General features: G+C 42.8%; 1 protein-coding gene across 4 annotated transcripts in view; it reads right to left on the bottom strand.

The window, feature by feature from the left end:
• Positions 1-896: 896 nt before the first annotated feature.
• The window catches only part of fmnl2a (formin-like 2a), a 52,565-nt gene continuing 36,972 nt past the window's right edge, over positions 897-16,489 (bottom strand). Inside the window, exons 9-27 of one of the 4 annotated variants that reach the window (XM_031743121.2) lie at positions 16,349-16,442; positions 15,069-15,143; positions 13,699-13,809; positions 13,285-13,434; positions 12,865-12,966; positions 12,398-12,719; positions 12,097-12,294; positions 9,394-9,518; positions 9,102-9,304; positions 8,740-8,974; positions 8,571-8,639; positions 8,401-8,481; positions 8,186-8,315; positions 6,944-7,107; positions 6,691-6,792; positions 6,467-6,562; positions 5,916-6,039; positions 3,249-3,345; positions 897-2,810 (exon numbers count right to left, since the gene is read on the bottom strand). In XM_031743121.2, coding sequence (XP_031598981.2) covers position 2,810; positions 3,249-3,345; positions 5,916-6,039; positions 6,467-6,562; positions 6,691-6,792; positions 6,944-7,107; positions 8,186-8,315; positions 8,401-8,481; positions 8,571-8,639; positions 8,740-8,974; positions 9,102-9,304; positions 9,394-9,518; positions 12,097-12,294; positions 12,398-12,719; positions 12,865-12,966; positions 13,285-13,434; positions 13,699-13,809; positions 15,069-15,143; positions 16,349-16,442 — 2,479 coding nt within the window. In that variant the 3' untranslated portion in view covers positions 897-2,809. Of the gene's footprint in view, positions 2,811-3,248; positions 3,346-4,728; positions 4,849-5,915; positions 6,040-6,466; positions 6,563-6,690; positions 6,793-6,943; positions 7,108-8,185; positions 8,316-8,400; positions 8,482-8,570; positions 8,640-8,739; positions 8,975-9,101; positions 9,305-9,393; positions 9,519-12,096; positions 12,295-12,397; positions 12,720-12,864; positions 12,967-13,284; positions 13,435-13,698; positions 13,810-15,068; positions 15,144-16,348; positions 16,443-16,489 lie in introns of those variants that run through there. The other 3 variants (XM_031743122.2, XM_039600565.1, XM_031743120.2) reach the window with 3 other exon arrangements.

The raw sequence follows: 16,489 nt of genomic DNA, 5'->3' as shown, positions 1-16,489 counted from the left end.
AGATTTACAAATAGCCCACAAAGAAGACTAATGGGTGATGCCATTGTCGTTTTATTAGGAACACCTATGCTGTCCAATGTCGTCTCAGTCTTTGCATTAACTTTTTGATAATTTTCAGGGATATAGTTTGCATTGCATTGCAGTTGATTTGTAGTGTTTTTTAATTCTGGGAAACAAGTGGTCCAATATTATTGACATTGGGCAAACATTAAATGGCCTGCATTTGTATAGCGCTTTACTTAGTCCCTAAGGACCCCAAAGCGCTTTACACTACATTCAGTCATTCACCCATTCACACACACATTCACACACTGGTGATGGCAAGCTACATTGTAGCCACAGCTGCCCTGGGGCGCACTGACAGAGGCGAGGCTGCCGGACACTGGCGCCACCGGGCCCTCTGACCACCACCAGTAGGCAAACATGGGGTTAGTATCTTGCCAACATTAAGTGGGTGAATATTAACTCCTTGTGTTGTGGAAACACTGTTTCTGGTGAATGGATTAAGAAAATTACATCTATTGCTAGTTATTGGTAACACTTTACCAACACAAATGCAGTTTTAACCACTTAATGTACCTTTCTGCTCATTTTAAGGGGCAGAGTTTGTATTGTGGTTCAGTTCCGATGTGCTTTACTACTGGTTAATATTCAGTCACTGTCCTTAATACGAATAAGTAAGACAAACACTGAATATGGAGTGTAACTACTTACAGTTTAAACACATAAAATAAGGTTGAATTAATGTTGCTTAAATAGAACAAATGTAGAAGCACTGGTTAGCTTTTTAATGTGAGGTTCTGCACTTCCCAAAAAAAAGGGTAATGAATGCGTCTGCACTCACAAACTTATATTTTCATAGTTTTGATAAGAATCAGACAACAAATCACAGAGAGTAAAGAACTTTATATTTAATGTAAATAGTTTATTTGAACATATTGAAAATCTCATCACCTAATTTAAAAATTGTTATTTTGTTATAAGCACAAACTGCCTAAAATACATTTCTGGTGAAAGTTCCAAGATAAAAGCATGCCGGTAATATCCAGTTTGAGAAGTTACGCTGCCACAGACAGTGAAGTTCAAAGAAAAGGAGCCGATGGCGTCACATGCTTCAGTGGAGACAATGAACAGAACTACTTTTGATTGTTAGTGTAGCCATTAAGTTGGCGTGTATAAACATCTGCACATCAGAACCTTTTCCAGACTTTTTTTTATGCACCTCTGACACCCTAACAAGCAAAGTGCGTGACCCCACTGCCTTCTGCATAACAGTAAAAGATGATCAAACACACTACTGTAGATATCTGGCTGCATTTGGCTTAATTAAATATACAAAAATGGGAAAAAACTAAGTTAAAGTAACATTCAAGTTGTATAGCACAAGGCAAGGAAAACTTATGTTTAAACAATATGTACAATATTAACCATCTGGTGATGTGAATTAGGTAAAAAAAAAAAAAAAAGAAGGAAAAAACAGTTTGTAGCAAAATATCTGTACATTTAGGAAACTTTTTATGTTGTATACTTTTTTTTTGCCCTGTTTTAAAACACATTAGATGACGACATGAGCTTAAATGAATCATTTAAGTGGTTAAATACTATACATTAAAATTACAGTAAAGCGAGTAGACTCGGTGACCTGGAATGTTGTTAGCCTATAAAACGCTCACAGAAGCACGACGCTTAGTTATGTCCAGTTCTGACAATGAGATCTTCCAGTAAAGTTTCGCATCTCGCGTGCAGTTTCTACCCTCGATAGAAAATGTATTCGATTTTCTTGCTCTGCGTAATTCCTTCCACAAAACCAGCTGTGCAGCTACAGATATGCACAACTTGAAAATAAGTTGTTTTTTTTAATGGATTAGAAGCTACAAATTCAGCCCTTACTGATCACTCGTAATAAGACGTGACAGAAGAATCAGTATGGAGATACCTGCTATAAACAGAATTCACATTAAACTGGTCTTTTTCTTTATTTACTTTTATAGTTGCTTTAGTACAAATATAGAGTTCATACCACATTAACAGCCCTTTAATTTGAGAAACCCTCATGAGATGTAAGAAGAAAAAAGAAATATTTTTAAAAAGTGCAGGTTGAGCATGTTCGTGTTGTTAGAGGAGCGGACTAAAGGGCCGTAACAATAATATTTGTAACAGCTAAAAAGAGAACCCGTCCTGTACATTCTACATCATCTTTCCCCATGTAACACCATTTCACGTGGCTCTTAAGGCCACCGCATGTCCAGTTTTACACATCTGAAAAATTAAAGCCAGGTCACGTTGTATTGCTCAGAGTGGGATTATTAAGAACAAACAGTCATTAGACAAACACGGCAACGTGACGTGAAACCGCAAAAAAAAAAAACAACAACAAAATTCAGGCACTTGGCTCGTCAAAGGTTTTTAAATCAACCTTTCAGACACTTTAAATTCAGTCCCATATGTGTCCCAGTCCTTCATAGTGAAACGCTGCTAATACTATAGCACAGATGTGGAATATTGAGTATTCTTATGTAATATATATACATAATCATCTCACATGTTGCTACAAACACCTGACTTTCACGCGTCATCCTTCACTCTGCTTCAATCTTTTTGTCACTCCTTACTCTCTTTCTCTCCCTCTCTCTCTCTAGCCCCCCAATACCTTTCTCCCTTCCCCCCATCCCCAGCCCTAGCACATGCAGTATTCCCTCGTCACATGACTACGTCGCCATTGTTGACCGGCCGCAGGTTCTGATCATCAAAGCGTCTCCTGACACTCCTCCGTACGGCGTCCGCCCTCCTGTAAGGCTGATTCCTCAAATCTGAGAGAGAAAAGAAGGGTGGGGATGGGCATGGATAAAAAGATGGTGTCAGGCGTCTTCATCGGGGTGTTTTGATGAGCTCACATGTTCACAGTGCTGGCAGCCTGTCTTTCAAAGCAGTGTGATGTCTACACAAACAACAGCCAAACAACCTGTCTTTGGTTTTTAGACATGAGACAGTCCACTGAATTTTTTTAAAAAACCTCTGCCGGAAATCTCTCATGCATATTGTGAATGCATGAAAATGTATTTTTTCTCTACAATGAAGCCAAAGCGACAAGTGAAGAGAGTAAAGTTATGTGCTAATCACTACACACAGAAATTTACTGCTACAAAGGAGCACTAATGACAAAATAGATGAACAGAAGGAGGTCAATGATGAGTGGACTTCAAATGAAAGAAGTATGACAGAAACTGAGGTAATAAAGAGATGCTTGCCAGGTTTGGGGCACATCCACTACAGGGGTGCTACTGGAGGAGTTCCTTACCCTCGAGTAGACATTGGGAAATTTAGTAATATTATTCTTCTTTAGGGCTAGATGAAGAGAAGACAAAATGAAGGTTAAAAATGGAGAAGGAGGCTGAATGGTGCACGTCAGCCAACAAATTCACACTGGCTTTGCTAAAAGAGCGCTGCAAGAGCCAAGCGGTGTGGCAGTAGGCTGGATGTAGAAAAGCTAGAGCTGGGTAAGGACATGAGAGAGGACAGAGCTAGAGGTTGTTAACTGTTTCAACTGGCAGAGGAGGGAGTGGAGAGAAGGATAAAAGCTTTTTTTTTCTCCTTGTTACTAGACCCAGACTGCTTTGCAAAGTGGCTACCAGCAAGATGGAAGAGAGCCCATTTCTACCTTTCTGTGCAGCACAACTGTAAACTGAAACAAATACAATTCATCACCACCAAAAAAAAAACTGCAGCATGCATGCAGCCAGGGAAAAACACTGACAACCAGTGATTCAAACACCTCAAAACCTTCAGTGAAGCAACCTGGTTGCATGTTAGTAGCACACACAAACTCCTGAAATGCACCAGATGATCTATATGCACACACCATGCAGAATAGCAACGAGCCTGACAGACCACACCAAGTCACCGAGAAGTGACCCAGAGCGGGCGGCGAAGCGAGCGTGGCACATGGACTAACTGGGAGAGCAGGGGGTGCAGTATGAGCAAGCAGCAGGGATGAAGCAATCAGCATGCACAACTATGAACATGTGATAATGACATGTGATAGTGAACAAACATGAATTTTGAATGAAAACACTCTTTGACAACACACAAAAAAAGCAAGGTATAATGCCACAGACACTTCTACATCATAACGTTATTCATACCTGCTGTGAAGATGATGACCTTAGCTTGTATATTGCAAGATGTAGCGCAACATGTTAATGTTATAGTGACCCAATTAGAGGCTAAGAAGAGAAAAACTTTTTAAGTATGTAATTCATAGCTCACTAATTGTTTTTGAGTCTTGGCCACTAGATGGCAGCAGCCAGCTTAACTGTGTTTCTTTACTTCTCAGCACTCTTTATGTCCTGTTAGATTGGAAACTGCTCTCTCTGTGACATTATGGTTTGCTGTATTTGATAAAATAATGATGATCAATGTGGGTGTCACACTCCATGCATTTGTGGAAAGAAAACTTTTACCCCAGCACCTTATGATGGTCAGTGAGGGAGAAAATATGAACACACGGTGGGGAAGATTGTTTTTTGGAAAAAGACAAAGAAAAGAAACACAACACCCGCACTCGGGCATGTGAGCGTGTCTTCAGGGCCTGTCACAGTGCACATGCACAGGTCCGAGGTGTGAGAGGTGAACTGTTAAAGGAGAATCGTGGGGGGGGGGAAGGGGGAAGGCATGCAAAGGAGGAAGGAGAGAAGGACACCAAGAAGAGAACTGTTTGTTTCCAGCAACCTTTGAGAAGATAGAGAGTTCTACAAGCTTAGTAATGGTACTCCTCATTGAGAGCGGACTCGCAGAAGAACCGAGAGCCACGCTTGGCTGTGCGGGCGGTAAAGGGCACGGTCTTCAGCACTGCATTGGAAACGACAGGGACAACAGCCAAGACAAAACAAGACAAATACAATGTAAGAAAAGCAGACTCCTACAGGGGTTTAGCACTGGTTAGCACTAAGCAAATACCCAACAACAGCATCTCGGTGCAAAGGCGAAGTCTATCTTAGAGAGGGTCACAGAGCGAATTCTACAGCCGAGTTCTCCCAAAAACAGTTGATATCAAGGTTATACTGTTAAGGACACATCAGTAACATTTTACTGTTATAGCTCCTTGATAATGAGCCAACTGTCACCACTTCATCTTTAAAGCCTGGGTTGTTACTGTTACAATCCATTAGATGTTTTGTATTTTTCTAAAAGTAGCTACATTCTGTAGAAACTATCTAACATTTCTCTCTAAAATTTAATTCAATATAAAAGATAAAACTAAATAGTTAAAGTTCATCTTTTATTGCTGCTTCTCAGAACTTCTGTTTGCCAGGAGCAGCCAATCAGTAGAGAGATGGCTTAAAGGGAGGTTGGTGTTAAACTGAACTGAAGAGGTTCAATGAGGCCTAGTTTAAGCTACACAAAGACTATAATAAAAGCTACAGAGTGCCTAAAAAACACACTGAAGCTTACTTAAATACTGAACTTGAGTTAATACCCTCAGTTGCTCAAGTTTACTCAAGTTTTATCTCTCCCCAGTAAACAAAGGGTGAATTTTGTCCCTGTTTTTTTATTGCTGGAGATAGTCATATCCGGGCTTGCCTATGTACAGATGGTGTTACAAAGCAAAGACAAAGCAGATAAGCCACGATGAGACACATTTGAGTTGAACAGATTGCCGTCAGTGCATGTTTGGACTAGTCAGGTATTACCTTTGGTTCTCAAGCACCTGACAGTTGAAACTTAAAAGAGCCAAAGTCATTGTGTTAGTTTTGAATCCTTTTGTTAATGACTGCTTTTATAGCAGAAAAGGACCTTCATGCAGGGCACCAAGTGTGTGTGTGTGAGTGTGTGTGTGTGTGTGTGTGTGTGAGTGTGGATGTGTGTAAATATGAGTTTAGCCACAGACTGTAGCCACATGACCCGGGCGACGTTACCCGTAATGATGTCCTCAATCGCTCCGTCTTTGCCTTCGTAGACGTGGCGACTGTCTTTCACCTGTTTCCTTCTGAGCTCCTGGATCAACTCTTGTTGCTGCCGCTTGCTCTTATGGGATGGAGACTGAGGAAGACACAGACACATAAAAGTGTTACTGCCAGTAAGTAGAATATATTTGACAAAGGATTCTCCCACTTGTAATTTGTTTCAGCTCAAAAAATGCCTCGGTTCATTCAGGCGTGTGTGAGTTAATTGAACCGTTCAAGTCGTATAATCGCCGATTCTGAGTTGATGTGATGTGACTCAGCAGGGCGTAAGACTGCAGAACTAGATACAAGCGCGCCCAGCAGGCAGTCGGCACTCAACTAATCCTGTGATCAAGAGTCTGGAGGAAATTAGGATGAAGCGGAAGGGGAGGAAGTGGAGCTGTCTTACCTTCTGGTCATTGTGATCCTCTGTAGACTCCTGTCCTAGAAAGTAGGGGGTTGGGGATAAGTAGAAAAGGGTAGTTGGAGAACTGGGAAAGAAGGGTGGGAGGTGGGGTGCTTACCTTCTGGTCTTCCTCCATCATGGCTTCTTGCTCCAGAAGTTTTTCCAGCATAATCTGCTCCTGTCTTTTCCTTTGCTCATTGTCCTCCTCCGCTTGCTGAGAAGATTTTACATTCATGTTCAAATTCCATTCAATTAAATGAAGTGAAGACTACTATTTATTATGGAGAGAAGTGTATGTTTTGTCTGTTTCTGTCCAATGTGTGAGACTAATATCCAACTCACCCTGTAGGCCTTAACAAATCGCACAAACACAGGGAAGAAGACTGATGGCGGTGTGGTTTTGGCGTTCTCTCCGAAGAATTTCACCACCTCATCAAAAGCATCCTTAAAAAAAGCAAAAACGAGAGCGAAAGGCACAGATATCCGTCAAATGAAGTAACGCAGACTCATTGCCTTCACTGTACGTGGACCAATCACGTTTGCATGCAAATACATGTCCCAGTGTCTGACAGTGAGCCACGGATCACCCTTTTACCTGTGCGATCTTGGCATCATCCTGCAGCTTCTTTAGCTTGCTCTCATTGTGTGCAATGAACTCTTTGAGCATGGTGTTGTGGCCGTGCATGCTGTATTCTCTTTTGGTCAGCTCCATCCCTCTCTGCAGCTCCTTAACATCCAGCAGGACGTTCTCCAGCGACACTGTGAACACAGAGAAGTTTAGCTTACATGACACAAACCTGTACATGTAAAGTGTGTATCATCTTCTGGATCAAAATCACATTGTTCTCATGTGGGCTGTAGTGTGGTTTGAGCATCTAGATTGTTGTGGCCTGAGTTGTCTAGCTTTCTACATCTCTGCTATTTTCTATCTATTCCCGTCCTCTCACAGTCAGAGACATGCATGGAGTATATTAACTTCTTCTTCCAACTGCTCCCTTTAGCAGTCGCCACAGTGGATCATCTGACTCCCTCTCACCCTAATCCTCCCATCCTCCACTGTCACACTAACCCTCTGCATGTCCCTCCTTCACTACATCCATGAATCTGCTCTGCGACCTTCCCCTTTCCCTCCTGCCTGGTAGCTCCATATTCAGCATGGTTTGTACTTTATATCCACTATCCCTCCTCTGCACATGTCCAAACCATCTCAGCCCTGTCCCCCTAACTTTGTCTCCAAACCGCCCTGATGTACTCATTTTTAATCTCATCCATCCTGGTGGTCGCTCCCACTGAAAATCTTAACATCTTGAGCTCTGCTTTTGTCAGTGCCACCATCTCCAAACCGTACATCACAGCCGGTCTCACTACCATCTCGTAAACCACTCCTTTTACTCATCCTGCCATCCTCTGACACTTGTCTCCACCTGCTCCACCCTGCCTGTACTCTTCTTCACCTCTCTTGTGCACTGTGGTTACTTTAGATGGTTGACCCCTGATATTTAAACTCATGTACCTTCACTACCTTTACTCCTGTTACACTTGTCTCTATTCTAAATAGGTGTGAATCGCCCTATCATAGACAGCTGACCTATGCAGGGTGTACGGTGCCTTTCACCCTAAAACAGACTACAACTCACATCTGCACAGGTTGGCAACTCACACTGCACTAATCTAGATGGATAAATTGCACCACTGGCTAGAGAAAGAAATACACAATTAAATTCTGGAGTTTACTCCAAGAGAAACATGATAAGATTCTGTCTCTGTGGCACTGACAGACGCAGTCAGATTATGTGCTGTTCACTTCCGCCCAACTTAACTTCACTGTATGACTCACCTGCTGCAGCTTTCTCCACATAGTGCATCTCATTGTAGAAAAGGGAAACTTGTGTGTATTTCTCTTTAACCACATTGGCTATGTAGTGTAATAATGTTTGTTTCCGGTCTGTAGACTTGGTATCAAGTAGCTGCAAAGAAAAAAAAAACAGACATGTTGAAACATTTTCTAAAACTCTTTAAAGTTTTGCTAAAAGGTAACAAAATGCAACTTACCAAGTCTAAACTCTGCAGCTTGAATCCATACACCGCTCCTCTTTTGCTGCTGTTCATGTAGTTTCCAAGTGCTAAGATAATCTGCAGGACAGGAGCAAACAAGAATGAAAAAGGAAACCACGCATGCATTCGACACGATGCGTCACAACAGATGCAAATGGTTCCGTTACCTCTAAAATCTTCTTCAGCTTCTGTGATGACTTGATGGACACTGATGCTGCAATGACTGCATGCAGTTGCTGTGGGTGAGAATGAGACATCAAATCCAGCACAGCGCTGTTGCTTTCTAAGGTTGCAGCATAAAAACATTAAGAATGACAACGTAGCGTCGTTATTCACCGGTGTAAGCATCTGCACGCTTTCGGCGAAGTTGCCGATGAAGGCCATGATGGTCATCTTCTGCATGAGCCTCTCGATCTTACTGAACTGCATCATGAAGCGGTCCTCATCCGTCAAGCTTTCGAGAGGCTTGCGCTCCTTCTCGAACTGTCGCAGGACTTTAATCTCGTTCTCCGTGGGCTGGAAGCGCATTAGACACTCCACAAAGTCCACCGGCAGAGTCCGTAAATCAAACCTGGATAATGAGGAGTCACGAGGACACGTGTTATGAATCATTAGTCTATTTTATAAGAAAAACAGGCATACAGCCATGCGAGTTTAGGAAAACAGACTGCATGCAGGAACACCGGTTGAAGGCTTACAATTGAATGGCTTTGCAGATCTCCTCGGGTGTCTTGCCCACTTTCCTCAGCGTGATGGCCAGGTTCTTTGCCCTGTTGGAGTCCAGCAAAGCCACCTTGTTGGGCCCCTTCTGGATGACCTTCTGCTTGCTTGCAGTGAGGTCGATGGGCGGGCCCTGGGCTTTCGTCTTAAACATCTCCTCGAACTCATCAACATTCAGGTCCTAAAAAGCAACAGTCAATTCGTGATTCATTTTCCTGGGATATAGGCAGGAAATGGATGCGTAACCTCTGAATCAGCGGAGAGCTTTACCTCCAGTATCTTCTCATCATCAATCTCATTGAAAACAGTCCCATTGATCTGGTTTGGTTTCAGGGCCACCCAGTTGAAGACGGGCATACGGAACTTGGTCTTTATGGGTTTCTTGATCTTAACAGCTTAAACAGAATACAGACAAGTTAGCACAGGGTGTCTATCTACAATCAACAGTTCACATAAGCATGCAGGTGAAAGGGTAGACAAGTACCTGGGACTGGTAACACACATGGATATGACTCTCTGGGTAGCTAGATGCCATATCTGTCTAATCTCTAAAAACAAAGTCCCACTTTGTGTTATTTACATTAACTAAATGCTTTCTGTAAGTCCTTCAAAACAAAACAGAAAGTACACTGCCTTGTATGTATTTTTTCCCCAAATAGAGCAAAGCTTCTTAGCCTTTGGCTGGACAATAAAGGCCAAAGGGGATCGGTGTATCTGTTAAGTAAACGGTGTATGCGGTAAGCCTGATGACAAACTATTTATTGGACAGATTATAGCTATTTGTAGCCACCACTGCTGCTTCATTGAAGCTGAACATTGACATGGTGCCCTGATTCTCCACACGGACAAGGTGTCAGCAGGGACAAATAAGATAAGGCTGTCATGGGAAAGGTAAACAGCATTCCGGTATGCACGGCGCCTATCGCTTTAATCATCTGCATGCCACAGCAGGTCACTGCGCCCCTGCATGCACTAAAGTCTTTCTGATGTTGCCAGATTTCATTCATTTAAACACTTAAACAAACACAGGAGTAATACTACAGAAATGTGGAGATTGCTGTGTTTTTCAAGGGAAAACTAGTTTTGGGATGTGTTGCTTTATATAGCATGTTGGCAAGCGTACGATAATGAAAATGGTGAAAGAAGACAGAAAGTGTTTGAGAAACGTGAATATAATAATTGTGAAGATGGATGAATACAGCAAACAGGTTTGTGTTTTTAACTGGGGGAAGTGAAATGGGGGACACTAGAGGGGAGGGGTGGGGACAAAACAGCAAACACGACAAGCATAACCTACAGAAGAGTTTGATGGGTCCCTCTGGTCGGCAAAAAAAAGGAAACAATTATAAGACAAATAAAAAGGAGGGTTAGTGAGAATTAACGCACATCTCAAATCACACAGTACAGTAAAGAATCTTCGCTCCAAGGGAGAAATATTTACCCCCATCTACATACAGTAAGATCTGATTAGTGACAGAACTTAGTCATCAAGTCGCACAAGGGTCACTTATCAATACTAATCCACTGAGCAGAGTAAATAAGTCTGAATGTGTATTGTGGCGTTCTACTCAACACAGACGGGAAACCAAATATATAATAAATATGTTCCTGTCTTTCTATTTATCTGATTGCCATTTTTTAATATTCTGTTTGAGCCCACCAACTAAAATGAGGCCAATCAGTGGCTACTGTCTAACTCAGTACATCACAAACTGGCAGCAGCTCTACAGTAAAAAGCCTCCCAGCAGTATCTCTGGAGTTAGATGGTCCTTTCAGCTGCTCGCTTATCTCCCAAGAGGTCACCACAGCAGACGATTTGGCGTGTTTAATCTTACGCCAGATGCCCTTCCTGACATAACTCTTGACCACAATGTAAGAGTGACACTGCTGAAAGTATTACTTGTTAAGATAAGGAGTTTTACAGGAGAATCGGTACAAAAAACCCCACATTTTTATGCAAAGGAGACACATCGGTAACAAGATTGTTAAGATCATACGGAGCTGAAGAATTCAGCCAGTCCTAGGAAACACTTGTAAGTGACTGGTGATAAAAATGTTTAAAAAACTGGCACAAAGTAAGAGGCAAAAGTTCCTTTAGGGCTAAAATACATCTTTAAGCAACCAAGGTTTTCCCACATGCTAAATTGTTAAAACTCACTGTGGTTTTTCTTTGCATTTAAAGTAATCGCCATATGATTCCATATGCAGTGATTTCTGTGCACTTTATGAAAAGCAAGGGGGGGTTTTGATTAAAAAGTAGTTCAGAGCAGCTCATTAAACAAAAGAGAAAAAATGAACCAGCTGATTTTTTAGGGGGGACAGTGAGCTAAATCTAAAGCTCAAAACTTTAATGTCACGACCCGAGTCAAGCCTGACACCAGAGTTTGATGAAACCTTGGTTTTATTTTAAAAAATACTTAATAATCTCAGCTACAAAGACTTATCTCCCAGAAAGCACGAAGGCAAGAAGTGGTGTCTCCTCAAAAGCCAACCTCAGGCTTGCCTTTACCCAAACTCCCTCACCCATTAATTAGAAATTAAGCCGTAGTGACACCCCGAGACTTCTGCACGGCCACTGCAAGGCGAGTAGAGGTTGCAGAGGATTGCAAACCTTGAACTATGAATTGAAGCTAGCTTGTTTGAGTCTGTATGAGAGTGAACACTGAACACAAGGTCTTTACTGTGAAGCAGCGGCAACATGTATCAGATAGCCTCAAGCTAAACTAGAAGCAGCTGAGTACATTAGCCGCTGTTATGTAATATTCCAAAGTTTGTGTGTACAGCAGCAAACATGTACTAAAGCAAATCAATAATATAATACTGGGGGAATAAATAATAAAGCAGTGCTAAAGCAGAGCCACATAAACACCACGTCTTGTATTATCCTATATGAACAAATTGTGCATAATCCCTATTCTACACATTTTCACAATGCATTAAAGAACATTGACTCAGTTGATTTGATGACTTTACCTGCTAACCCAGAGTTCATGATAACGGTGGGCGTCCCACAGCCGGGCAGTGGGGGGGCCACTGGAGGAGGTGGAGGAGGGAGAGGGGCTGATGTCTCTGTCAGCATTCCTGGGGGTGGCGGGGGAGGCGGAGGGGGTGGTGGCGGAGGCGGGGGAGCTGCTGCTGCTGCTGGAATTGTTGACGTTGGTCCGTTTGACACTGGGAGAGGGGTAAGAAAAACAGTTCAGGCTGACAGAAAATGATCCGCTGTTATCGGCTCGGTTATCTTCAGCTAATAATTCTGAGCTAATATTAAACCTACGTGTGCCGTTCATTGGAAGCGGCGGGGGCGGAGGAGGCGGTGGAGGTGGAACAGTCGTGCCCGCCGTAAGTGCAACATGGTTTGGACTGATGGCTACACCGTTTCCGCCGATCACGGCGCCCGGCGAGCCCTCCGTAGCAGAGGGAGGCGACGTTAGGATTGAGATGTCTCCGTCTCCTTTCTTGTGGATCTTGATGGTGCCCTGCTTCTCCAGCTCGTGGATCTTCTTCTCGAGTTTACTTTGTCGCTGGATGGCCTCGTCCTTCTCCTTCAACATCAGTCGCAGCGAGTGCACCTGCGAGCTGGCATCTTTATAGACTTCCTGTGTGGTACAGAGAAACAGAAAAAGGGAACGTATGAGAAAAACAGAAAAATATGTGTGGCAATGTTTTACATTTTTTCTACGATAAGCTTAACTAGCTATCACCAAGTTGAAGGACTGATGTCAAGGTAGAGAAAGGGCTGACCCTGATGGATTCCAGCTCCTTGTTCCTTTGCATCAGCTGCTTCTCCAGCTCTACAATTTTGGCCATGGCTTCATTCTCCATGTCCTGCAGCTTCTCTGTCATCTATGGGAACAGTATCAGGAAGAAAAGATTACACAGTGATTTGAACTAACTGCAGAGACACCATTCAAATCAACATGTTAGCACAGAAATATACTGAGGCACTACGAGGGTTTCATATTTTCATGTATCTGGATTAAAAATGATCTGTCAGGGCCTAAAAGTTCTGCATTTTTCAAAAAGAAAACCTTTTGCACCATATCAAGTTGGTATTCCATCAACTTCCTATTGTTAATATTCAGACTGCTGCAAGAGAAATAAGATCAAAAAGGCAACTTTGCCTCAAGTCAAAGGGTACAACCAATACTAGAGGGTTCTCACATGTGATATGTTCTCCTCCAGCTCCTCCACCCGCTCCAGGGCAGCATTTTTGGTCTCCGCGTCCTCCAGCAGCGCTCCCACGTCAAACACATTATCCAAGTAAGCCTGGATCTGGACCTGCAGCTTATCACTCTCTGTGTGCTTTAGTTTCTGCAGAGCAGATACAACAAGTTGGGGAAGAGGAGCTGTAGTTTGATTTCAGCTCACTGCATTGGGATAACATCGATCTTTCTGCAGAAAGTCAGTAGACAAAGGACTACAAAGCTGACCACTGTTTCTAAAGTAATGGAAAAGCCATTATTGACTGTGGTTGCTGTCTCAGGGGTACTCTAATGACAGCCTATGCTCTGGACTGTGAGTGTTCAGAAGAATGTCTGTCTAGCCATTTTCCTGCAGCATTATGTCTCAACTCACATCTAAGTAGTCGTCCAAACACAGCTTGGTGAAGTCATACTGTAGATGAACCCTGAAGTTCATGTCCTCCACTGAGTGCACGACGATGTTGATGAACTGCATGCACGCCACCTGGGGAATAGCAGGTAGGAACAGTTAGCGGAAGAGAGAGTTCACTTCATATACATTTTCTATATTACACTGTTTATAGGACTGTAAAATACCTTTATAGATCAGTGTGCAACAAGCTTGTGTTTTTATACACCAGTCTGCTACTTCCACGATTTGGTTTTTATGCTCATATATCATATATGTTGCCTTTTATTATGTCTCGGGTGTATAAATCCTTATTATTTTGCTCGCTTAGCTGGCGGGTAGCTTATCTGGCAGATTAAAATGATCCGAAAAAACAAATTAACAAAATCTGCCAGTTCAACACTACTGCCTGCCTTATGGGAGCTTGCATAAACAGATCAAGGGGGATCTACTCACAGTTTCTAATGCGCACACACGCGCTTCCCAATGCTAAAATGGGCTTAATGAACATCCTACAACAAGCTCAGCTGCCCCAGTGTGAGAAAGCAGCTTTTGGCAAAGTCTGTTTGCTTCAGTGCTGCTGTCAGGTGACGACTGCCTATCGGGAGGACTGCAAGGGAAACTTGTGACACAAGTCCTGTTCAAAGTGAAGCACTATTCAAGCACAGCCCCTGTTGGTTTTCACTCAGATTAATTAGAATTCACAGAGATGTGACGTATAAAATCAAGCATAAGGTGGCATGTCCTTCGATGTTCTTAAGTCTTTTCTGTCAGATTAATTAACACTGCTGAGCCTTGCTAAAACAAAAGGTCTTTGCTTAGGGATCCTCAGGTTTGATCCACTGCAACACACATCTGTAGCTTATGCAGTGACCTTGCACAGAAACTGATAGTACTGCGGGTACATATCACAAAACTGGAAGAACAGTTTGTTAATTTTTTCCGCTGAACTCCTGCTCTACCTCCTGGTAGAGGCGGGGCAGGTCATCTACCAGTCGAAAGGTTGGCGGTTCACTTCCTGGCTGCCCCAGTCTGCATGTCAAAGTAATCTTGAGGAAGATACCAGACACTGAGCTGCTCTCGATGTGTTCATCTGAGTGCAAATGTGTGTGTGAATGCTAAAAAGAAAAGAGCTGTATAAAGAGCTCATTTAAGAACAAGTCTGTTTACCATTTAAGTTCGATTGGGGTTTAGATAGGTATATGAGGACCTGTTTCTAACCTCTTCTGCCCACACATTACAGTTCACATCATTTTCTCTGAACTTTTGACACTGAAAAATCATTCAGCTTCACAGAAAGGGTTTTCGGGGATTGCAGCACAATTAACAGTCATCACAACTGTGTGTGGGCTGACCATGAAGTCAATGTTGTTGTCCTCATTCTTGAAGTACTCCATTAGCTTCTCGAATCGCTGCTCCTCCATACACACCTGCAAAGAAAACCACACATTGATTTACTTGATTTGTTTTAGACCAGCTGGAGAAACAAAGCCAGGAATTTAGCCAAGAATGGCACCTCATAGACTTATTAATCATGTGTCAATATGTGGTAAAAACTACTGATGTAAGCTGCGAAATACTTTACAGCTTCCTATGATCTCACAGAGAGCTGTTTTCAAAGCGATAATTAATAAGATACGTTTTTACGAACTGCTGCAGGATCATTCTTTTATTTTATTTCAGCTACAGTTTGCACCGTGCATCTGTTTTCAATGTTACTCGCAGTATGTTAAAGCGTGTTTAGAGTGGAATTTGGGAGATAAAAAAGAGGGAGTAGAGAGATGCTGTGCAGTTCAGGGAGTTCATGTGGATGTCAGTGAGGCAGACAGAGGATGATAAAGAATTGAGAAGGAAGGGAAGAAGGAAAAAAAAGAGGGATGCAATGCTGTGAGCTTTAGCCTGCAGCCCTCATCATTCAGCAACATATCTAAGTTACTCAGAAAAATAGATCTCACGTTATGGTAGACAGTGTCACTTTTCATCTGAAAGGAAAAAAAAAAGAAAAGAACAACTAAACCCTGCCTCCACCAGAATAGAAAAACATGCTGCCGTGCTTCCAGCACTCACATTATCCAAATGCTTTCTCAAACTTCGTCTCATTAGACGGGCAACGTTCTCTCTATGCCTTAATCTCCCATTAATGCCAGTGCCGCTGAGAGCAACGCTCAATATTTCATTCCGGGAGTGTAAATATTACATTAACTGCAGTCAGCCCATGTTTGCGGGCCGTATGCTACAAAATGGGGCTGCTGTTAGCGCTCTCTCCATCACAAACCTCCCACCTCTTTCTCCAGCAGCCAGAATGCCTCATCCAGACAGGCGGAGGTCAGGCAGGGCTATCTGTTAAAACTGCCTCACTGCTTTTCTGAGCTTTGAAGCTACTGCCAAATCCAGTTAACACGCATATAACTGTTATCACTTGCGGCTGTGTGGGTCGTCCTATGCGACGCAGCTAAACTGGTGTCTGTAATCTGTTGACTAATAGAATTCATTCCTAGACGCTATCCCTTTGAAGCAACGAGGAATATGCCGGCCTCACAACTGCCAGACGAGCATTCCTCCAGGGCTGAGTCACTGTTTGAAGCAAAACGTAATGACATACTCATCTCCTCCGAACCATCTTTGCAGCTCGTACCTCCTTAAAGTTGTCGAACGCAGAGAGAATAATTTCGTGGCCTCCTCTCACGAGGCAAACCGCCGCCAGGAGCTCCAAGACCAGAGCTTTGGTTCTGAAAAACAGGGAGAAAATGATGTCAGGAATAATTAATGAATGAAC

The sequence above is a fragment of the Oreochromis aureus genome, linkage group 16, assembly GCF_013358895.1.
Source record: "Oreochromis aureus strain Israel breed Guangdong linkage group 16, ZZ_aureus, whole genome shotgun sequence".
NCBI lineage: Eukaryota > Metazoa > Chordata > Actinopteri > Cichliformes > Cichlidae > Oreochromis > Oreochromis aureus.
This window is presented reverse-complemented; position numbering and strand designations above follow the sequence as displayed.